General features: G+C 33.9%; 3 protein-coding genes across 3 annotated transcripts; 2 read left to right on the forward strand and 1 right to left on the reverse strand.

Moving 5' to 3' along the window:
- Positions 1-4,038: 4,038 nt before the first annotated feature.
- Positions 4,039-4,772, forward strand: LOC132053104 (histone H2AX-like). Its single transcript, XM_059444947.1, has 2 exons — positions 4,039-4,311; positions 4,412-4,772. The coding sequence occupies exons 1-2, from the start codon at positions 4,105-4,107 to the stop codon at positions 4,631-4,633; spliced, it is 429 nt and encodes a 142-aa protein (XP_059300930.1). The 5' UTR covers positions 4,039-4,104; the 3' UTR covers positions 4,634-4,772.
- Positions 4,773-5,708: 936 nt separating this feature from the next.
- LOC132053105 (histone H2AX-like) lies at positions 5,709-7,254 on the forward strand. The gene is made up of 2 exons (XM_059444949.1): positions 5,709-6,295; positions 6,837-7,254. The coding sequence occupies exons 1-2, from the start codon at positions 6,098-6,100 to the stop codon at positions 7,050-7,052; spliced, it is 414 nt and encodes a 137-aa protein (XP_059300932.1). The 5' UTR covers positions 5,709-6,097; the 3' UTR covers positions 7,053-7,254.
- A 493-nt stretch (positions 7,255-7,747) lies between these two features.
- Positions 7,748-14,483, reverse strand: LOC132053106 (NPL4-like protein 1). The gene is made up of 2 exons (XM_059444950.1): positions 13,326-14,483; positions 7,748-8,414 (listed from the first exon to the last, which is right to left on the reverse strand). Exons 1-2 carry the CDS (start codon positions 14,307-14,309, stop codon positions 8,160-8,162), a joined length of 1,239 nt encoding a protein of 412 aa, XP_059300933.1. The 5' UTR covers positions 14,310-14,483; the 3' UTR covers positions 7,748-8,159.
- Positions 14,484-17,697: the final 3,214 nt, after the last annotated feature.

Raw genomic sequence — 17,697 nt, forward strand, 5'->3', positions numbered from 1 at the left:
TGACCCGCCACATTATCATGCCACCTAGGCGCCACGTGCAACTATTTTTGCCATGTAGGAAGCTTATGTGGATGCATACATGGAGAGGAGGTTAGCTTATGTGAGAAGGTTCTAAAGATCCGAATTTCCTATTTAATTATTTTCTGCAGCAATGGAATAATATTTATAGAAAGTGATCACACCTCTTCATGAATGGATGTACCCTTAAGATTGGATGACACCTTTTCACAATGAATAGGTGCATCCTTTAAAGAATGAGTAACGCCTTTTCATAATATATTTTGTCTTTCAAAAATGGTGCTTTGAAATTTAATCACTTCTAAATAAATTCCAACAAAGTCTCCTGCAGTTCAAACATCAATTTTTTTTAATGGAGCTTGAATTCATGTCTCATTCTAGACTCTAGGACAATGTTACTGAGCTTTCATGGTGTTCAATTTGAACTATTCAGAAAATTTCTTAGAGTTTCGCTTGCACCATTTCAAACTTAAGAATTAATTTGTGGAGTTCCACATGCACAAATTTGAAAATTACTGAGTTAATACATTGCACCATTTTGAACTAAAGAAGATTTTCATGGGTGATTGGTCGTATTGGAAGTTTTTCTTTTTTCATCAATGTTGATCCAGTTCTCACGTGTGCGCAAGTTTGAGAATGTTTATGCGATCACTCTATGTAATTCCTAAAACCAATTTATGCTTGTAAATGACGTAAATTAGATTGCAAGTTTGTTTATGTCCTTTGTTGAATCTCTTTAACGGCTTGATAGATAATTTGATAAGTCAATCATTTTTTTCCGCATAATTCTGTTCCAAGGATTCACATAAATACCTCGAAGTGCCACAAGCTATTCATTGTATCAAAAGAGGCTCGTTTGGATACTAACTAGACTGGACGATGAGAACAAAATGGCCCTTTGAAGAAAACAAAGACAAAAGAATGACCTTTAATTTATTTCTTTTATTTCTTTAGAAATAGTTTAGTCCAGAATATAGAGAACTATAATCAGCGAATTTCACGGATGATACCTAAGAATATAATAGAGTAATTTCATGGACTATACTTCTATAAAAAAATGAAATATTAAAGGTTCAAATTCCATAAAAGTGAACAGATAAAGGTTCGGGACGCGATGAATCTTTCCTGGAGTTTGAAATTCAAAATAAATTTGATTGCTGGAGTATCACTTATAAAAATTTCGAACTCCATCATCCTATGCTGCAATTTTTTTATATTTTAGCTAGGTAATTCTTTTCCTAATTTTATTTTTAAAAAGTAGTAATTTTTTAATTGTATTTTAAATGGTGGTCAAATATTAAAGAGCAGTGCAAAAAACTTGCCATCCGTGCTTTCACACTGGGATATCCTGTACTGAACTCAAGTCATTTAATCCACCAAGCAGCAGATAACTATGCGGCCCAACTGCATGTATTGGTATAGGCTTGCATTGGTAAGGTTATTTCTGAGGTGAAAGGTAAGGTTACCAAAAAAAAAAAAAAAACAAATTACTTTCTCCGTCCCATAACAAGTGTCGCCTTAGCAAAAAAAAATTATCTCATAATAAGTGTCACCTTAAGAAACCAAGACATAAATTGACTAGTTTTTCCAACTCCACTCTTAGGCAAAAATTGACAAGTTAGAGTAACATCTAAATGATGATTGGAAAAAACCACATAATAACTTGGTATTGTTGGATTTCCAATATCAAAAGGATTACTAGTCACACATGCTCTAACCAAGAGGAAAAAGTAATTTATTTTTATTATATAGTGTAATTTCATAAAGTTTACATTGCATAATTGATTTCTTAATATGCATGTTTTTGACTAAGGAAACACTTATTATGAGACGAAAGAAGTACTAGTACTTAAAAGGTCGTGAAATGTAAAATAAGTTGTATAGGTGAAAATAAAAGACCGCCTAGCATTGAGCTACCAAGGAACAATAGGAAATTCGATCTCCTAGACCTCAATTTACGTTCTCAGAATAATAGGAAATTCGACCTTCTAGACTTCAACTAGTTCCATGAGGCCCGTCCTAAGCCCGGGCCCAAACTCATGATAAAAAGATAATAATTTAAATTAAAGAAATATAATGGTACATTAGTTATATCTTGTTGATAAGTCTTTGTAATTATTAAAGTTTCTTGGTCACATAATTGAATATTCTTTAAAGAAAAAATATTTGTGAGGAATAAAGTTTAGAAGGAGAATTAGCAAATACAAAGGAATACAAAATTCAATATTACTTTATGATTTAAACTATGTGAAATAATTACGACTCGGTGAGGATCATAAATTGAAAAACATAAGCTTAGTTTTAAACAAAATTAAGTGAAAATAAATTTGTTAAAATGAACCTGGATATTAATTAATTTAATTCTTGGTTAACCAAACAATAAATTTTCAAATAATAATAATAATAATCCATCTTGATTGATAATACTACCTTCATTTTCAACGCTATATGATAACAGTTAATTACTTTTACTTTTAGAATTAGTAATATCAAAGGCGATCAACAAAATTATTCACAAAATCTTTTATGCAGTTTAGATAATTAAGTTAGGACAACAGAAGCAATTACATGAGAGTCATACTGATTCAACACGAATAAAATATGACATCATACAATCATAAAAAATTGAAGATAATTTTGACATCCAAAATAATAATTGAAATATATGTTTTTTTTTTTTGTAAATTTATACGTCATGTACAAGATAGTGATTTCAGAGTACTTTGGACCAATAATTTTTTATTTTATTTTAACCCATAAAAGAGTAGGTTTTGCTTGTCTTAAAAAAAATGTATAAAGTAAAGACACATCGAGAAATTAGTGGTCTATAATATACCAAAAATCAATAAATCTATCTTAATTTGATAAAATAAATAAATGAAAAAAAAATTATTACTTTTTTAATATAAGGGGCAAGTAAAAAAAAAAAAAAGAGTGATTTAATACTTCCTCCGGTTCACAATAAAAGCGTTAGCACACTCCTTAAGAAAATACTAACTCTTTGTATTTTTTTAGATATTTTGACTAAACTATTCTTAATTAAAGACCTAACTAATATAGTTTCTTGATTACAAATTCACTTATCTAAATAGAGGCAAATTTGTAATAATTAATTTCTTCTTAATTATGTAAGTAAGCACTTATTTTGAACCAAAACAAAAAAGTTAAAGCGACCACTTATTATTAATCGGAGGGAGTAAGGAATAGGAAGAAATCCACAAATTATTGCTTTAGTGTCAAACAATGCACCATTACAAAGGCCAAAGTGAAAATTGTATGAGGAAAAGGAATGAGGGCAACATGTGCCACGTGTAAGAGCTCAATAGGACAAACATGAATGTGAGGACGACAAAATGTTTTCATCCGTGCTTATATAAAGTAGTAATGTGGTTGTCACGACTTGAACTGACTTTTTTATTTTTATTGTTGTAGAATTTATCATAAAACCTTCACGTATTGATTTGTAAATACTTTTAGGCTGAAACACATATTTTTTTAGTAAAAAATGAAAACACATAATGCCTTTTTATTGCATACTATAACCAAGCTCTACTACATTAAAAGTAACAAAAATTCGTAGTTTCTATTCATGGCCAACTTGTGAATAAAAACATGACATATGTGACCTTCGCTGGTATTTTTTAATTCATTATTTACTTTCGACTCGAAGTTTATATACCTACACATATATTAATAAATCTCTATATTTTTTGGTCGTATAATCTACTTCTACTGTCATAAAATGTAAGCTCAAAATTCAAATTCTAAAGCAATGATAATTCGGCGGCAATCAAAGGAAAAAACAAACAAAACAAAATATTAAGCGGCAAAACTAAAATGGAGCCAATTTCTGCAAAGTTGAATTAACGGATTGGCGATCCAAGTGAAATTAAATAGCCAATGAAATAACAACACGTGGCCTTAAAATCACAGTTGTAGATGTCCACGTTGGCGATCCGCGTGAAGCCGTAATGGATTAGTAATTCTACTCACCCCGTCACTATATAAACACCATACACCAAATTATACTTCATCAGCATAGCGGGAAATCAGTCTTTGTTCATTTCCAATCAAAATTTCAAAAACATGAGTTCTACAGCAGAAACAAAATCAGTTGGGGGTAGAGGAAAGGCTAAAGGTTCAAAAAAATCAGTGTCCAGATCTCAAAAAGCAGGTCTTCAATTCCCTGTTGGTCGTATTGCTAGGTATCTGAAAAAAGGTCGATATGCTCAACGTCTTGGATCTGGTTCACCCATCTATCTCTCTGCAGTTCTCGAATATCTTGCTGCCGAGGTACTTTTTTTTTTTTTTTTTTTTTTTTTTTTGCTTTTCGGTTAATTATTACTACCTATTTTGGTTTGGCTGATGTGATTTTGATTGTGGAAATTTATAGGTGCTAGAGCTTGCTGGGAATGCCGCGAGAGATAACAAGAAGAATAGGATTGTTCCGAGGCATATACAACTTGCTGTGAGGAATGATGAAGAACTTAGCAAGTTGTTGGGGTCGGTGACGATTGCTAATGGTGGAGTTCTTCCCAACATTCATTCAAATTTGCTTCCTAAGAAGAATGCAAAGGGGAAAACAGAACCTGGATCCCAGTCACAGGAGTTCTAGATTTAGGTGTTCTATTTAATTAGACCACGGCTTAGGAGGTTGTAGTAGGTTTTTGTGAATTGGTAATTGTATCTGGTTCTGGGATAGCTTTTTGTTCTGTTTATTGCCCTATATGTGAATGAGAAGTTCGTTTGTTTCATTTTGGTTTGCTGCACATTTACATTTTCCTTGGCATTTTAATTCTATCGAAGAGAAAAAAAATCCGCTATTTGATACAAAGAAAGATCTCATGTTGATGTACAAAATTGGATCAGCACGTTTTGTTTGATTGAAGATCAATTCTGCACTGTGTATAAAATGAACTAAGAATGTATGGGTTGCTTTTTATTTAGTTGAATACTGGGTTGTAAACTGAAAAATGGGGACCAGAATTAGTTATATGCTTTTCTATGATAAAACTTATTGCATTGGTGTTTAACAAATGATATGGATATTTTCACTTATATTGTTAATTTCTAAGGCTAATTGTTAGCTAGGTGTAAATTTTCTATGCGGTTAAGTATGTATCTTTTCACTCTTGTATTGAGTTAGATGTTGTACATTCTCAAGATGAGACTTAATATTCAAATTTGAGCATCTTCAATGCAAAGCATGATTACAACTCGCTTGTTTTAGAGTAAACTAGGAAAACTCCAGTATATATAAGAGGGAAAGTTCCAAGTACTCCCAACAATTGTCATAGGGTTATTGTTGAGATAGATCAGTCTATTTCACTTCTCCCCCGTCTCCTTGTCAAAAAAGAAAAATTAACTTTTACCCCCATCTCTTGCATTCGTCAATTGACACATTAGAATCAGAATTTCCTGTCTTTTAGTGGGCGTTTGGCTATAAAAATTATTTACTTTTTTCCGGAATTTTTTTTCACTTTTTTGCCTTTTAGCATTTGGCCATAAAAATTATTCACTTTTTTCCGGAGTTATATTCCGGAATACCAAAAACAAGAAAAGTTTGTTTTTCAAATTTTTTTTCACCTTTTTCACTTTTTTACACTATATTTCACCAAAAACTATAGTTTAAAAAACTATGGCCAAACACAACTTCAACTCCAAAATTTCAAAAAAAAAGTGAAATATTTTTTGGTATTTATGGCCAAACGGCACCTTAGACTATCCTATGGATAGTACAGTTTGGGCTACAACATCCAAAAAGGTGGTCTGAAATACAAGTAGCAGTAATTAATTTATCGAGTCGAATGCACCTTATTTTTCTAACAAACACATCGTGTTTTGCTCTCTTTTTTCCCATTCTTTTTTTGGTCACGGGGTTCTTTTCATCTGCCTCACTAACAATCCATATCATCCTCTATCAACCAAGGAGAAGAAGCAAATTATGACAAACCCACCATTCAGAAAGCGTATATAAGGCAAATCCTCGTGGTGATCCATGTTTTCACATTCTCATAAACTTGCTTGACAGTTTGATACAATTCAAAATTCTCATTTCCATAAGCAGTAAACAAATCCAATGAGTTCCGCAGGCTCAACAAAGGGAGGAAGAGGCAAACCAAAGTCCTCCAAATCGACATCCAGATCTCAGAAGGCAGGCCTCCAATTCCCCGTTGGCAGAATTGCTCGTTTTCTGAAAGCGGGCAAATATGCAGAACGTGTTGGCGCGGGTGCCCCTGTCTATCTCGCCGCTGTTCTCGAATATTTAGCCGCTGAGGTAACTAATCTCCCATCCATATGGATCAATGTTCACTCAAAACAATATATTCTACATCGCATATTTCACATCTAAAAAGGATCCGAATAGATATATGAGATTCATTTCGTCAAATCCAATTATTTCAAACTGGAAGTGGGATTGATTGATAGGTTGTTCAAAAATACAAATTTCTGTTGTTCTGTACCTAAACTGTGAGAACCGAAACGTGTTTAATCATTGCACGCAAGCATTCTTTTTCTCTTTGACTTCTTCTCTTTGACTTCTGAGGTAGAGGTAAGGTCTGAAATGGATTTCACTGGGTATGTTGTTGTATCTTTTTCTCTCTGACTTCAAAGTTCTATGAACTAAAGTTATTTACACAATCCAGTCATCTGATTTATAAGAAAAATAGTTCTTCTATGACAAACATAAACTCCATAACCCATTAAGACAAAATCCCTGGAAACAATGAAATGAAAAAGATACTGGGGTAACGATCATGTTATTACATTGATAATGGAAACTTAATCCTTTTCTTTTATATGATTGTAATGTGCAGGTTTTGGAGCTTGCAGGGAATGCAGCAAGAGACAATAAGAAGAATAGGATAGTACCAAGACACATCCAACTTGCAGTGAGGAATGACGAGGAGTTGAGCAAGCTTCTAGGTGATGTGACCATTGCAGATGGTGGTGTTTTGCCCAACATTCACCAGACTTTGTTACCCAAGAAGAGTGGCAAAGGCAGAGATGACTCTGCTTCACAAGCCTTTTAGTTATTGTTTTCAGATTTAACTTATGTAGTGACGGTTTCAGAATTATTTACGGACAGCTTTTTTGACTGATCTGAATAGGTTATGTACTTTCTTTTCAAGTTACCCATTATAATTAGAAGTAGATACTAGTATACAAAATTGTACTCTTCCCAATTGGAAAAAGTTTTATCATGTTAAGACCCACTTGTACTCATGAATACAACATACTCTCTTCTGAATGGCTAACTGACCAAATGGCATCTCTTTCTGAATTTTCCAATAATGACAAGCACCATATTAGCTGCCATCGTTCTATTTCAGTGTGTTTCATAGACTACACCAATTTATGTTTGTGCCTCAACATACGTGTGAAAGATAGGATAATTCGCCAACCGGATTTGGGGAAGAATGAAAAATAAGCATCAAGCTTGTGAAAAAGAAATTTATCGCAGGATGCATCTAGTTATCACTTCCATGTCTTTATACAAGAGAACAAATATATGGATTATTAATAAAAGAAAAGAGGATTGGGAATGATCCTCGAGGCATTGATCGTTTGTGTTTAAAAAAGAATAATCATCTGTGCACTTACCATTCAAGTTGAGTACTTAGTCTAATTTTCAAATGTTTTCTTGGAAGGATAATGATCTGTTGCCAATGATAATGTAGAGGAGAGACCAGTCTTGAGCAAACTGCGAGCTTCAAAAGACTGCAACTTATAAATAACCTTAAATGGAATTATAAATGGTTTCCGCAACCAGAGTTTTAGAACCTTTATGATAAAAAGATGAAATAAAAGAACCGAGGAATTATACCAGCAGACACTAAAACATGCAATAAACATAATGGGCTCGATGCTCAAGGAAGACTGCTCTATGAGAAGAGAGTCACAACGTAAACAACCCTAACCCATGAATTTTACTCCAACCACCTGTATTAAAGCAAGTACTATAATTTAACCAAAGTAACCAAACACATTGGTGGTCAATATAACAATAGGATTTCTGCACTGCAAACATGTCTACCACACACTAGAGTGAAAGCATAAGGACTCAGAGAATGCCACTGGATGCTTTGTTGTTGCAGTACCTGATGACTGTTCTTCTAATTAAACTGCGATACTGCTGCTCAAGAGGCACTAGCCATGGATTCTATAAGGAGCTGGTAACCTTCTGGGACAGCTGACTGTGTATGCACGCATCCCGCCAAAGCAGGAACATCTGCATTAATATCCAGAAACTTGGCCACCAGCAGTAGCAGATGGAAATCGGAGATTCGCTTCACAAAAGAAAGACTCTTTGTTCGATTGAAATGATCCTTCAATGCTTTCATGCTCACTGGAACATTCCTGTTTTCAATGGGAAATGCTGTAGAAAGTGGACCCTGCACATTCATAAAAATTCACATGAGATGAGAGCAAATAAGAACAAGCGCTCCAAATAAATATATACCACTAGTAAGAAAGAAAAGGGCATAAGACAAAGTCAGAAGGGGGTCAAAGGAACCACTTAAACATCCATCCAACAATTCGCAATGACAGTATATATGTGCAAAATATATATCAAAAAATAAAGGTAAAGAAAAATGATATAATAACAGGCATCCACATTGTACTGTCAAGGACATCACTTTTTGCATCCCTTTCACCTATGGAGACTCAATTTTCATTGGTTATAGCCACTGGCAGAATTTATAGCCAATAGTAGGCTCTAGTTTTACTTTAATATACATCAGAACTGAGAACTTCCCCCAAATCCTATATTTTAAAAACTGGTAAAGTGGTAAAGCTGCCCTATAGTAAAGGCAGGCTTAGAGATTCAACTGATAATCATCAAAAATGAATGTCACATCCTAGGGATTCTTTTGATTTTTTGGCTTCAAGAGAGAAAACAGAAATGAAAGGAACACCACCTAGTACCATTGCTTCATCCTACCTAATCAGAAAGTATTTGATTTGATGTTAGTCAGAGACAGCTATCACATGATTCTTAAATATTTGACTCAAATTAAGTGCACATTGTTGCTTTCACAAGCTATTAAATTTTATCATAGATCACCAACTATATCAGAAGATAAAGCAACATGACTATTTTCCTCACTATAGCCTAATAACAACTGAAGATCACGCAACAAAAAGCATTCAAACCCCACCAAACCGAATGATTCAAACGCAATTAATAAGAGGTCATCTGAACAAACAGAGGAGGAGATTTTGGATCATCTTGAATTACAGTTTGGAATACACTAAATTTGCAAGTTTCATGTTGAGAATGTACTACCACACTTCACGGCAAGTATACTATAATATAGTGTATTCTCTATCCAAAGCCTTATTGTCAAGCCACTTGCCATGGTGTCCTAGGCAGGCATTCGGAAAACAACGTTTGCCGTGCACTTTGCTTAATCAAATACTTTAGGTCCCTACATATAGATCAAATTCAAAGGATTGAGAAAACTAGATTTGAGAGCATTGCCTTTATGATTGAAATATTAAAGCTTCAGAGATTTCATTAATATGTTCTTGCTTTTCCTGAGAAAGACAACTTCTTTTTGATGAAATAAAGTAATTTTACTAAGTACTTCTCACTTGAAAATATATCCAACCTGTCAGGACCACAATCAATAGCAACAACAGCTAACACACTGCTGTATCTTATTTATCACATGATCAACATCAAGTGAGAGGGGTTACAATTATTGAAGAAAAACTGAATGAAGAAGAATGTGGAATAACTCCTTAATGGAAAGATTCGATGCTATTGTTCCGTGGAAATTTTCTAATGAAGTCGAAGAAGAACTCCTTAATGCAAACATTTTTTTTTTTTTTAATCAAGTAAAAGTATTTTCTCCTTAATGGAAACATACGAGTTGATTCTAACAGTAATACTTTCACAGAAGTGTAGATGGACTGATTCTCAAGTTTGGTAATTTTATAATGTAGTCAAAGTTGTAGCCTAAATATTTCCAGGTCAATCATGCTCAAGCGTAAACATTGGACAGTCCAATGACCTCAGGCTAAGTTTTCCCTAATTCCACACTTGAAACTATCCCTAGCGATGTTCTCTTGACCTTATAAAAATGAGCATAGATAGATGTGTTCATGTCTGCAAACCATGCTTCATGTGACGCCTAAAAGTGGAAAAAAGAAAACAACGCAGAGTTCTCTCATCAGGTGTCACAACTACAGCTAAAAGAAAGATGACAAGCTGAAAGAGCAAAAAAGAGACAAAAGATATAATCAGGGGCGGAGTTGATGGTTTAGCGCAGTGGTTAAGGGGTTGCAAAAGTTGCCTAAGGTTGTGTGTTCGAACCTGTGTAGCAACATATCTATTTTGACACCACTTGATATATATCCTAGGTCCGCAACCGGATATAATGAAACATGCTACATCACCTACTGAAAGAAAAAAGAAAGAAAAGCAGACTACATTGCCCAAAAATCTTTAAAAAGGTAGCAGCTTTAGGAAGTGAACCACAAAAAAGGATGATTAGATGATCTAAAAGATGAGGAAAGTGATTAGGTCAATCGAGCTTCACGACCCTTCTGATATCACAGAGATCTTCCGACTTTTTAAGATGTTATCAAACCACACAAGAAACCATAAGTTAGTAGGTAGCCTAACAGACTCTAAATGTTGGGTGAAGGCATATGACAACAGATATCTACTTAGGGGCTTTAACCAACAACCTATCTGCTATAAAAATCAACTAAAGCATACAGTTACTTAAATTAAGCATGCGTTTCAATGCCATAGTAAGGTTTCACTATCCTCAGTAGTTCCAACGAAAGACCGATTAAAAAAGACGCCTTTACCTCATAATTAGACGTTTTTACTGCTAATTCTTATCAGCAGTGTAGTATTCTCTTCTGTTCAGTTCTGTTTGTCACTTTTTGCATCCCTTTCACCTATGGAGACTCAATTTTCATTGGTTATAGCCACTGGCAGAATTTATAGCCAATAATAGGCTCTAGTTTTACTTTAATATACATCAGAACTGAGAACTTCCCCAAATCCTATATTTTAAAAACTGGTAAAGTGGTAAAGCTGCCCTATAGTAAAGGCAGGCTTAGAGATTCAACTGATAATCATCAAAAATGAATGTCACATCCTAGGGATTCTTTTGATTTTTTGGCTTCAAGAGAGAAAACAGAAATGAAAGGAACACCACCTAGTACCATTGCTTCATCCTACCTAATCAGAAAGTATTTGATTTGATGTTAGTCAGAGACAGCTACCACATGATTCTTAAATATTTGACTCAAGTTAAGAGGCACATTACACCACAAGCTATTAAATTTTATCATAGATCACCAACTATATCAGAGATAAAGCAACATGACTATTTTCCTCACTATAGCCTAATAACAACTGAAGATCACGCAACAAAAAGCATTAAACCCCACCAAACCGAATGATTCAAACGCAATTAATAAGAGGTCATCTGAACAAACAGAGGAGGGAGATTTTGGATCATCTTGAATTACAGTTTGGAATACACTAAATTTGCAAGTTTCATGTTGAGAATGTACTACCACACTTCAAGTATACTATAATATAGTGTATTCTCTATCCAAAGCCTTATTGTCAAGCCACTTGCCATGGTGTCCTAGGCAGGCATTCGAAAACAACGTTTGCCGTGCACTTTGCTTAATCAAATACTTTAGGTCCCTACATATGGATCAAATTCAAAGGATTGAGAAAACTAGATTTGAGAGCATTGCCTTTATGATTGAAATATTAAAGCTTCAGAGATTTCATTAATATGTTCTTGCTTTTCCTGAGAAAGACAACTTCTTTTTGATGAAATAAAGTAATTTTACTAAGTACTTCTCACTTGAAAATATATCCAACCTGTCAGGACCACAATCAATAGCAACAACAGCTAACACACTGCTGTATCTTATTTATCACATGATCAACATCAAGCGAGAGGGGTTACAATTATTGAAGAAAAACTGAATGAAGAAGAATGTGGAATAACTCCTTAATGGAAAGATTCGATCCTATTGTTCCGTGGAAATTTTCTAATGAAGTCGAAGAAGAACTCCTTAATGCAAACATTTTTTTTTTTTTTTAATCAAGTAAAAGTATTTTCTCCTTAATGGAAACATGCTGGTTGATTCTAACAGTAATACTTTCACAGAAGTGTAGATGGACTGATTCTCAATTTTGGTAATTTTATAATGTAGTCAAAGTTGTAGCCTAAATATTTCCAGGTCAATCATGCTCAAGCGTAAACATTGGACAGTCCAATGACCTCAGGCTAAGTTTTCCCTAATTCCACACACTGAAACTATCCCTAGCGATGTTCTCTTGACCTTATAAAAATGAGCATAGATAGATGTGTTCATGTCTGCAAACCATGCTTCATGTGACGCCTAAAAGTGGAAAAAAGAAAACAGCGCAGAGTTCTCTCATCAGGTGTCACAACTACAGCTAAAAGAAAGATGACAAGCTGAAAGAGCAAAAAAGAGACAAAAGATATAATCAGGGGCGGAGTTGATGGTTTAGCGCAGTGGTTAAGGGGTTGCAAAAGTTGCCTAAGGTTGTGTGTTCGAACCTGTGTAGCAACATATCTATTTTGACACCCCTTGATATATATATCCTAGGTCCGCAACCGGATATAATGAAACATGCTACATCCCCTACTGAAAGAAAAAAGAAAGAAAAGCAGACTACATTGCCCAAAAATCTTTAAAAAAGTAGCAGCTTTAGGAAGTGAACAAAAAAGGATGATTAGATGATCTAAAAGATGAGGAAAGTGATTAGGTCAATCGAGCTTCACGACCCTTCTGATATCACAGAGATCTTCCGACTTTTTAAGATGTTATCAAACCACACAAGAAACCATAAGTTAGTAGGTAAAACAGACTCTAAATGTTGGGTGAAGGCATATGACAACAGATACCTACTTAGGGGCTTTAACCAACAGCCTATCTGCTATAAAATCAACTAAAGCATACAGTTACTTAAATTAAGCATGTGTTTCAATGCCATAGTAAGGTTTCACTATCCTCAGTAGTTCCGACGAAAGACCGATTAAAAAAGACACCTTTACCTCATAATTAGACGTTTCTACTGCTAATTCTTATCAGCAGTGTAGTATTCTCTTCTGTTCAGTTCTGTTTGTCACTGCCTTCATTTTTCTCCTCATAGTATGATATAAAGTTACTCACTTTATGCAATTTAAGGAAAACAAACAAGCGTAATTCATAATCAAGTTCGAGCAACTAATGAACACAATAAGCAGCACACAATACAAAGAAAAAATAAGCAAAAAAACACAACGCACCTGGTGATCAGCAATCTTGACAACAACCAAGAAAAAGTCGTTATCAACTTCTTTGGTGTCCTTTACTCCTAACACCACGTCTTTCTTCATCTTAGAAAGCTTTGGATCAACCTCATCCTTATTAACCTCTGTCTCAAACCACCCTTCCTTAAACAATCTAATACACATATCACTCATCTGAAAAGCCTCAAAATGTACATCCGCAGCGCCATCCTCATTCACTTCAAGCTTAACTATAGCCGTCACCCACTCCTTCAAATCGCCCTCCGCGTGTAACTCAGCCGCCTGTAGAACTTCCACGGTGGACATTGTGTAATCCTTCTTATCCTGACTAATTGTCTGTGTAAATATAAACCCAACTTTCCTCATCCCTAATCCAATAGCTATTGCATCCACATATTTCTCCTCTTCAGGATCGCGAAAAAGCAACAAGCTTTCCTCAGTCCCTTGCTGTGGCGGCTCGTAAATAAAATCCACTTGGACTTTCCCCTCGGGTGAAACCGTACCATACATAAACCCGGCCCGTTTCACAGCAAAGGCTAATGTCTCATTAACATAATGCTGAAAGGCGTTCGCAGCATCGCGATCGAATGAAACGAGCTCACAGTGAGGGTTTTCTTGTCTTGTAACTCGCATTTGTTTGGCAATTAGGTCATCCATGGTCATCTTTTTACCGAATGAACCGGCCGGGTTGACAGCTGGACCGGGAACGGTTCGTTCACCTTCGTAAGCGAGATAAACCATGGAACCGTGGGTGAGGTTTAGGGTTGAAATCGGGGAATTAGGGTTAGCCATATCGGTGAAACGAGACCAATCATCAGGGGTTTTGGCGAGTAAGAGGTTTTGATTTGTAGATAGGGTTTGGGATTGAAGTGGAACACGAAGCTGGGATTCGATTTGGGATTTGAGTTGGGAAATTGTGGCCTGGGGATTGTCGATTCTGACTCGTTCTAATCCATCTCTGCTTCTGATTCTGATCATCATCTTGGCGACTTATCTTTGTACAGCAAGAATATAGAGAGATTACTATGCTGAGTTTAAGGGAATTGATGAGGTGTATATGTAGATGAGCACCATTGAAGGACAAAGTTTGAGTGCTCTGCAAGACAGGTTTACAGAATCTGGAACTTGAACCGACCAAGAAGAAAACAAGTAGGAATTTGCTGGTCCAATCGAGAATATAGTATAATAAAGGAAAATTGCTCTCCTATTCTATTTAGGATTGGGCTGGACTTTGCAGATCCGTCCTGATTAGATTTGGGTTTGGACTTGCTTTGGGCTGGACTCACAATTGGACATGTTTTCACTTCATTTTTTTGTGCGGATTGTCATTCAAAGCCACTCGGCTTTAATTTTTATTTGAAATGTTTAAATTTTTGTCGCCCTATAACATATAGGTTAAAGTTCGAACCACGCGCAATTAAAAAAAAAAAAAATTAAAAAAAAACTCGCCCGAGGCCTAACTTTAAATTTCGCTAACTTTATGAAAGTACAACATTAAGGAATTACACATTTAAACCTTTAACCCGGACAAAGGACAAAAATTAAAGACCACCAATTTGAGGAGCAAAAATTAAAGACCAGTGCCTTTTGAAGGATAATCGGGCAAATGACCCTTCTAACTTTTGTGTTGACTGTTGGGCGATGGAATACAACTACTGCTATTATTATGCTTCACTTTTAAATAAATTGAGGTCGACAATATAATTTGTCAATGATTATCTTTCTTCATAAAAATTAATCTTAAAGCCAACATTATAACAATGAATATGAAACTTAGGATGTTCTCTATTAATTTCTATAATTGCATAAAAGGATCAAGTGGCGTTAAAGAAACTCATAGAACAAAAAATCATTGCCTACGTGTATTTGCTGCTATAATCACAACTAGAATTAATTAGAACAAAAAAAATTCCATCCAATTGAAAATAAATAAAGTGATATATTGCAAATGAATGGTCTCAAATGTTAATCTGATAATGCAAAAAGGTTCCCTACATAGGATAACGGGAGTGTGAATGGTTTTTAAAAATCGACTTAACTGATCGAACCGTACTGTATCGAATCGATTTCAGAGATTTATTTTAACAAAACCGACGGATTTTATATAAATTTATGACCGGTTTTTAATTTTATAAAAATAAACAGAAAAAATACCGAATCGTACCGAATAAGTTTATATCTGTAAAATATATTCTATATATAAAATTTTCGCCTTAGGTTCGGGATGATGAAAACAACTACAAGCCGGCAACATAATTAACACCTAAAGTTTCAACTCTGAAATCTATTATACTACTCCTATTGAAATTAAATTAGTTTTACCATCTCGAGTAGTAACTAGCTTGTAAACTACAAGCAGGGGCGATTTTATGCACTAATTTTGGGTCACGTGAATACATGGTCTCTCCATAAAAATTAGGTATTTTATGTATATTTTTTTAAAAAATATATATATAATATTAATTTATTTAAAAAAATGATTAGATTTGGAACGTTTGTTATTTACTTAGATGTCTGGAGATCAATGATTAATACATTTTTCCTTCTTTTTTTTTACTGGTGAACCCATTTTAGAAATCCAGATTCTGCCACTCATTCCAACGATCTGGACAAAGTAATAGATATATTTCCTCCCGTATGATTTAAAATTTCTCATATTTTGGATAATTAATTTTAGTAGACTCAATTCTTGAGTCTCATCTTGATTGGTTTTTGTCCCCTCGTACGATCTAATTTATACTTTTTGTTTTTGCTTAAATATTTTTTTACACTACCATAAAATAACGTGATCAATCTTTATTCTTGTCGTCTTCCATATTTTCTTGATTCATCACCTTTTAAATAGTAAAAATGTCTCGATTTTTGCCAAAAAAAAAAATCGCGATATCGTTTTGCATTTTACTAGTGAATCTAGCATGATGTTCTTTTAAAAAAAAAACTAAAATTTGCACATACCGAAGAAAAACCGAGATGATGAGACGGTTTCGAAAGTCTAATTTTGATTTTACAAAATGAAATAACAGAAAAATTGATATGGTATAAATTTTATTTTATTTTTCACACCCTCGATAACCCGTGTAATATATTGTCATGCCGTTGAATGGTGCCATCATGGCGCGATGTTTCGGTTGGTGGACCAAACTAGGAAAACCAAAAGGGACTATGGGTGTGTTTGGTACGGAGGAAGACAATTTCTCCAATTTTTATGTTTGGTTAGTCCAAAATTTTAAAAAATATTTTCTTTGAGAAAATTAATTTCTTAAAAGTGAGTGGGAGGAAAAAAAAAAATTCACTAATAATGACTGTTGGGCGATGGAATACAACTATCTGCTATTATTATGCTTCACTTTTAAATAAATTGAGGTCGATAATATAATTTGTCAATGATTTTTCATATTTCTTCATAAAAATTAATCTTAAAGCCAACATTATAAAAAAAAAATATGAAACTTAGGATGTTCTCTATTAATTTCTATAATTGCATACAAGGATCAAGTGGCGTTAAAGAAACTCATAGAACAAAAAATCATTGCATACGTGTATTTGCTGCTATAATCACAACTAGAATTAATTAGAACAAAAAAAAATTCCATCCAAAAAAAATTTTTTTTTGAACAAGAAAAAAATTTGCGAAACTAAAGTGTTATATTGCAAATGAATGGTCTCAAATGTTAATCTGATAATGCAAAAAGGTTCCCTACATAGGATAACGGGAGTGTGAATGGTTTTTAAAAACGAGTTATGACCATCTAAAGTTTGACCACTTTACAACTAGTTTTTTCACCTTATATTTTTTTTAGAATTAGATTTATATTCAAAATAAAGTTATGTCTTGATTAAAAAATAACACGATTTATTTTAATAAAAACCAATGGATTTTATATAAATGACTACCAACGGTTTTTTATTTTATAAAAATAAATATAAAAATACACACGACTAATCGTCTCAAAGTATGGAAAAAAACACTAAGTTTTTTCATACAAAAAATATATTGACTATATATAAAAAAAAATATCGTTTCTATATATTGAGGTCTTGACACACGACTAATCGTTGGTCAAAGTATGAAAAAAACACTAAGTTTTTTCGAAAAACATCAAGTTTTTTCAAACAAAACTTACTGCATAATTTCAACCCTAAAATGATTATCCGAACGTTTATGTATCCTTGATGTATCTACATTATTGTACTCCTATTGAAATTAAATTAGTTTTACACACGAATAATCGAAAGTAGAAAGAAACACTAAGTTTTTTTTTTTAAAAAAAAAAGTTTTACCAAATAGCTTGTAAACTAAAATCTTTAGCGTAGTAAAATATCGCGCTAAAGGAATCGAACTTTTTTTGTTGGGGATTTTATTGATTTT

Source organism: Lycium ferocissimum, chromosome 4, assembly GCF_029784015.1.
Source record: "Lycium ferocissimum isolate CSIRO_LF1 chromosome 4, AGI_CSIRO_Lferr_CH_V1, whole genome shotgun sequence".
NCBI lineage: Eukaryota > Viridiplantae > Streptophyta > Magnoliopsida > Solanales > Solanaceae > Lycium > Lycium ferocissimum.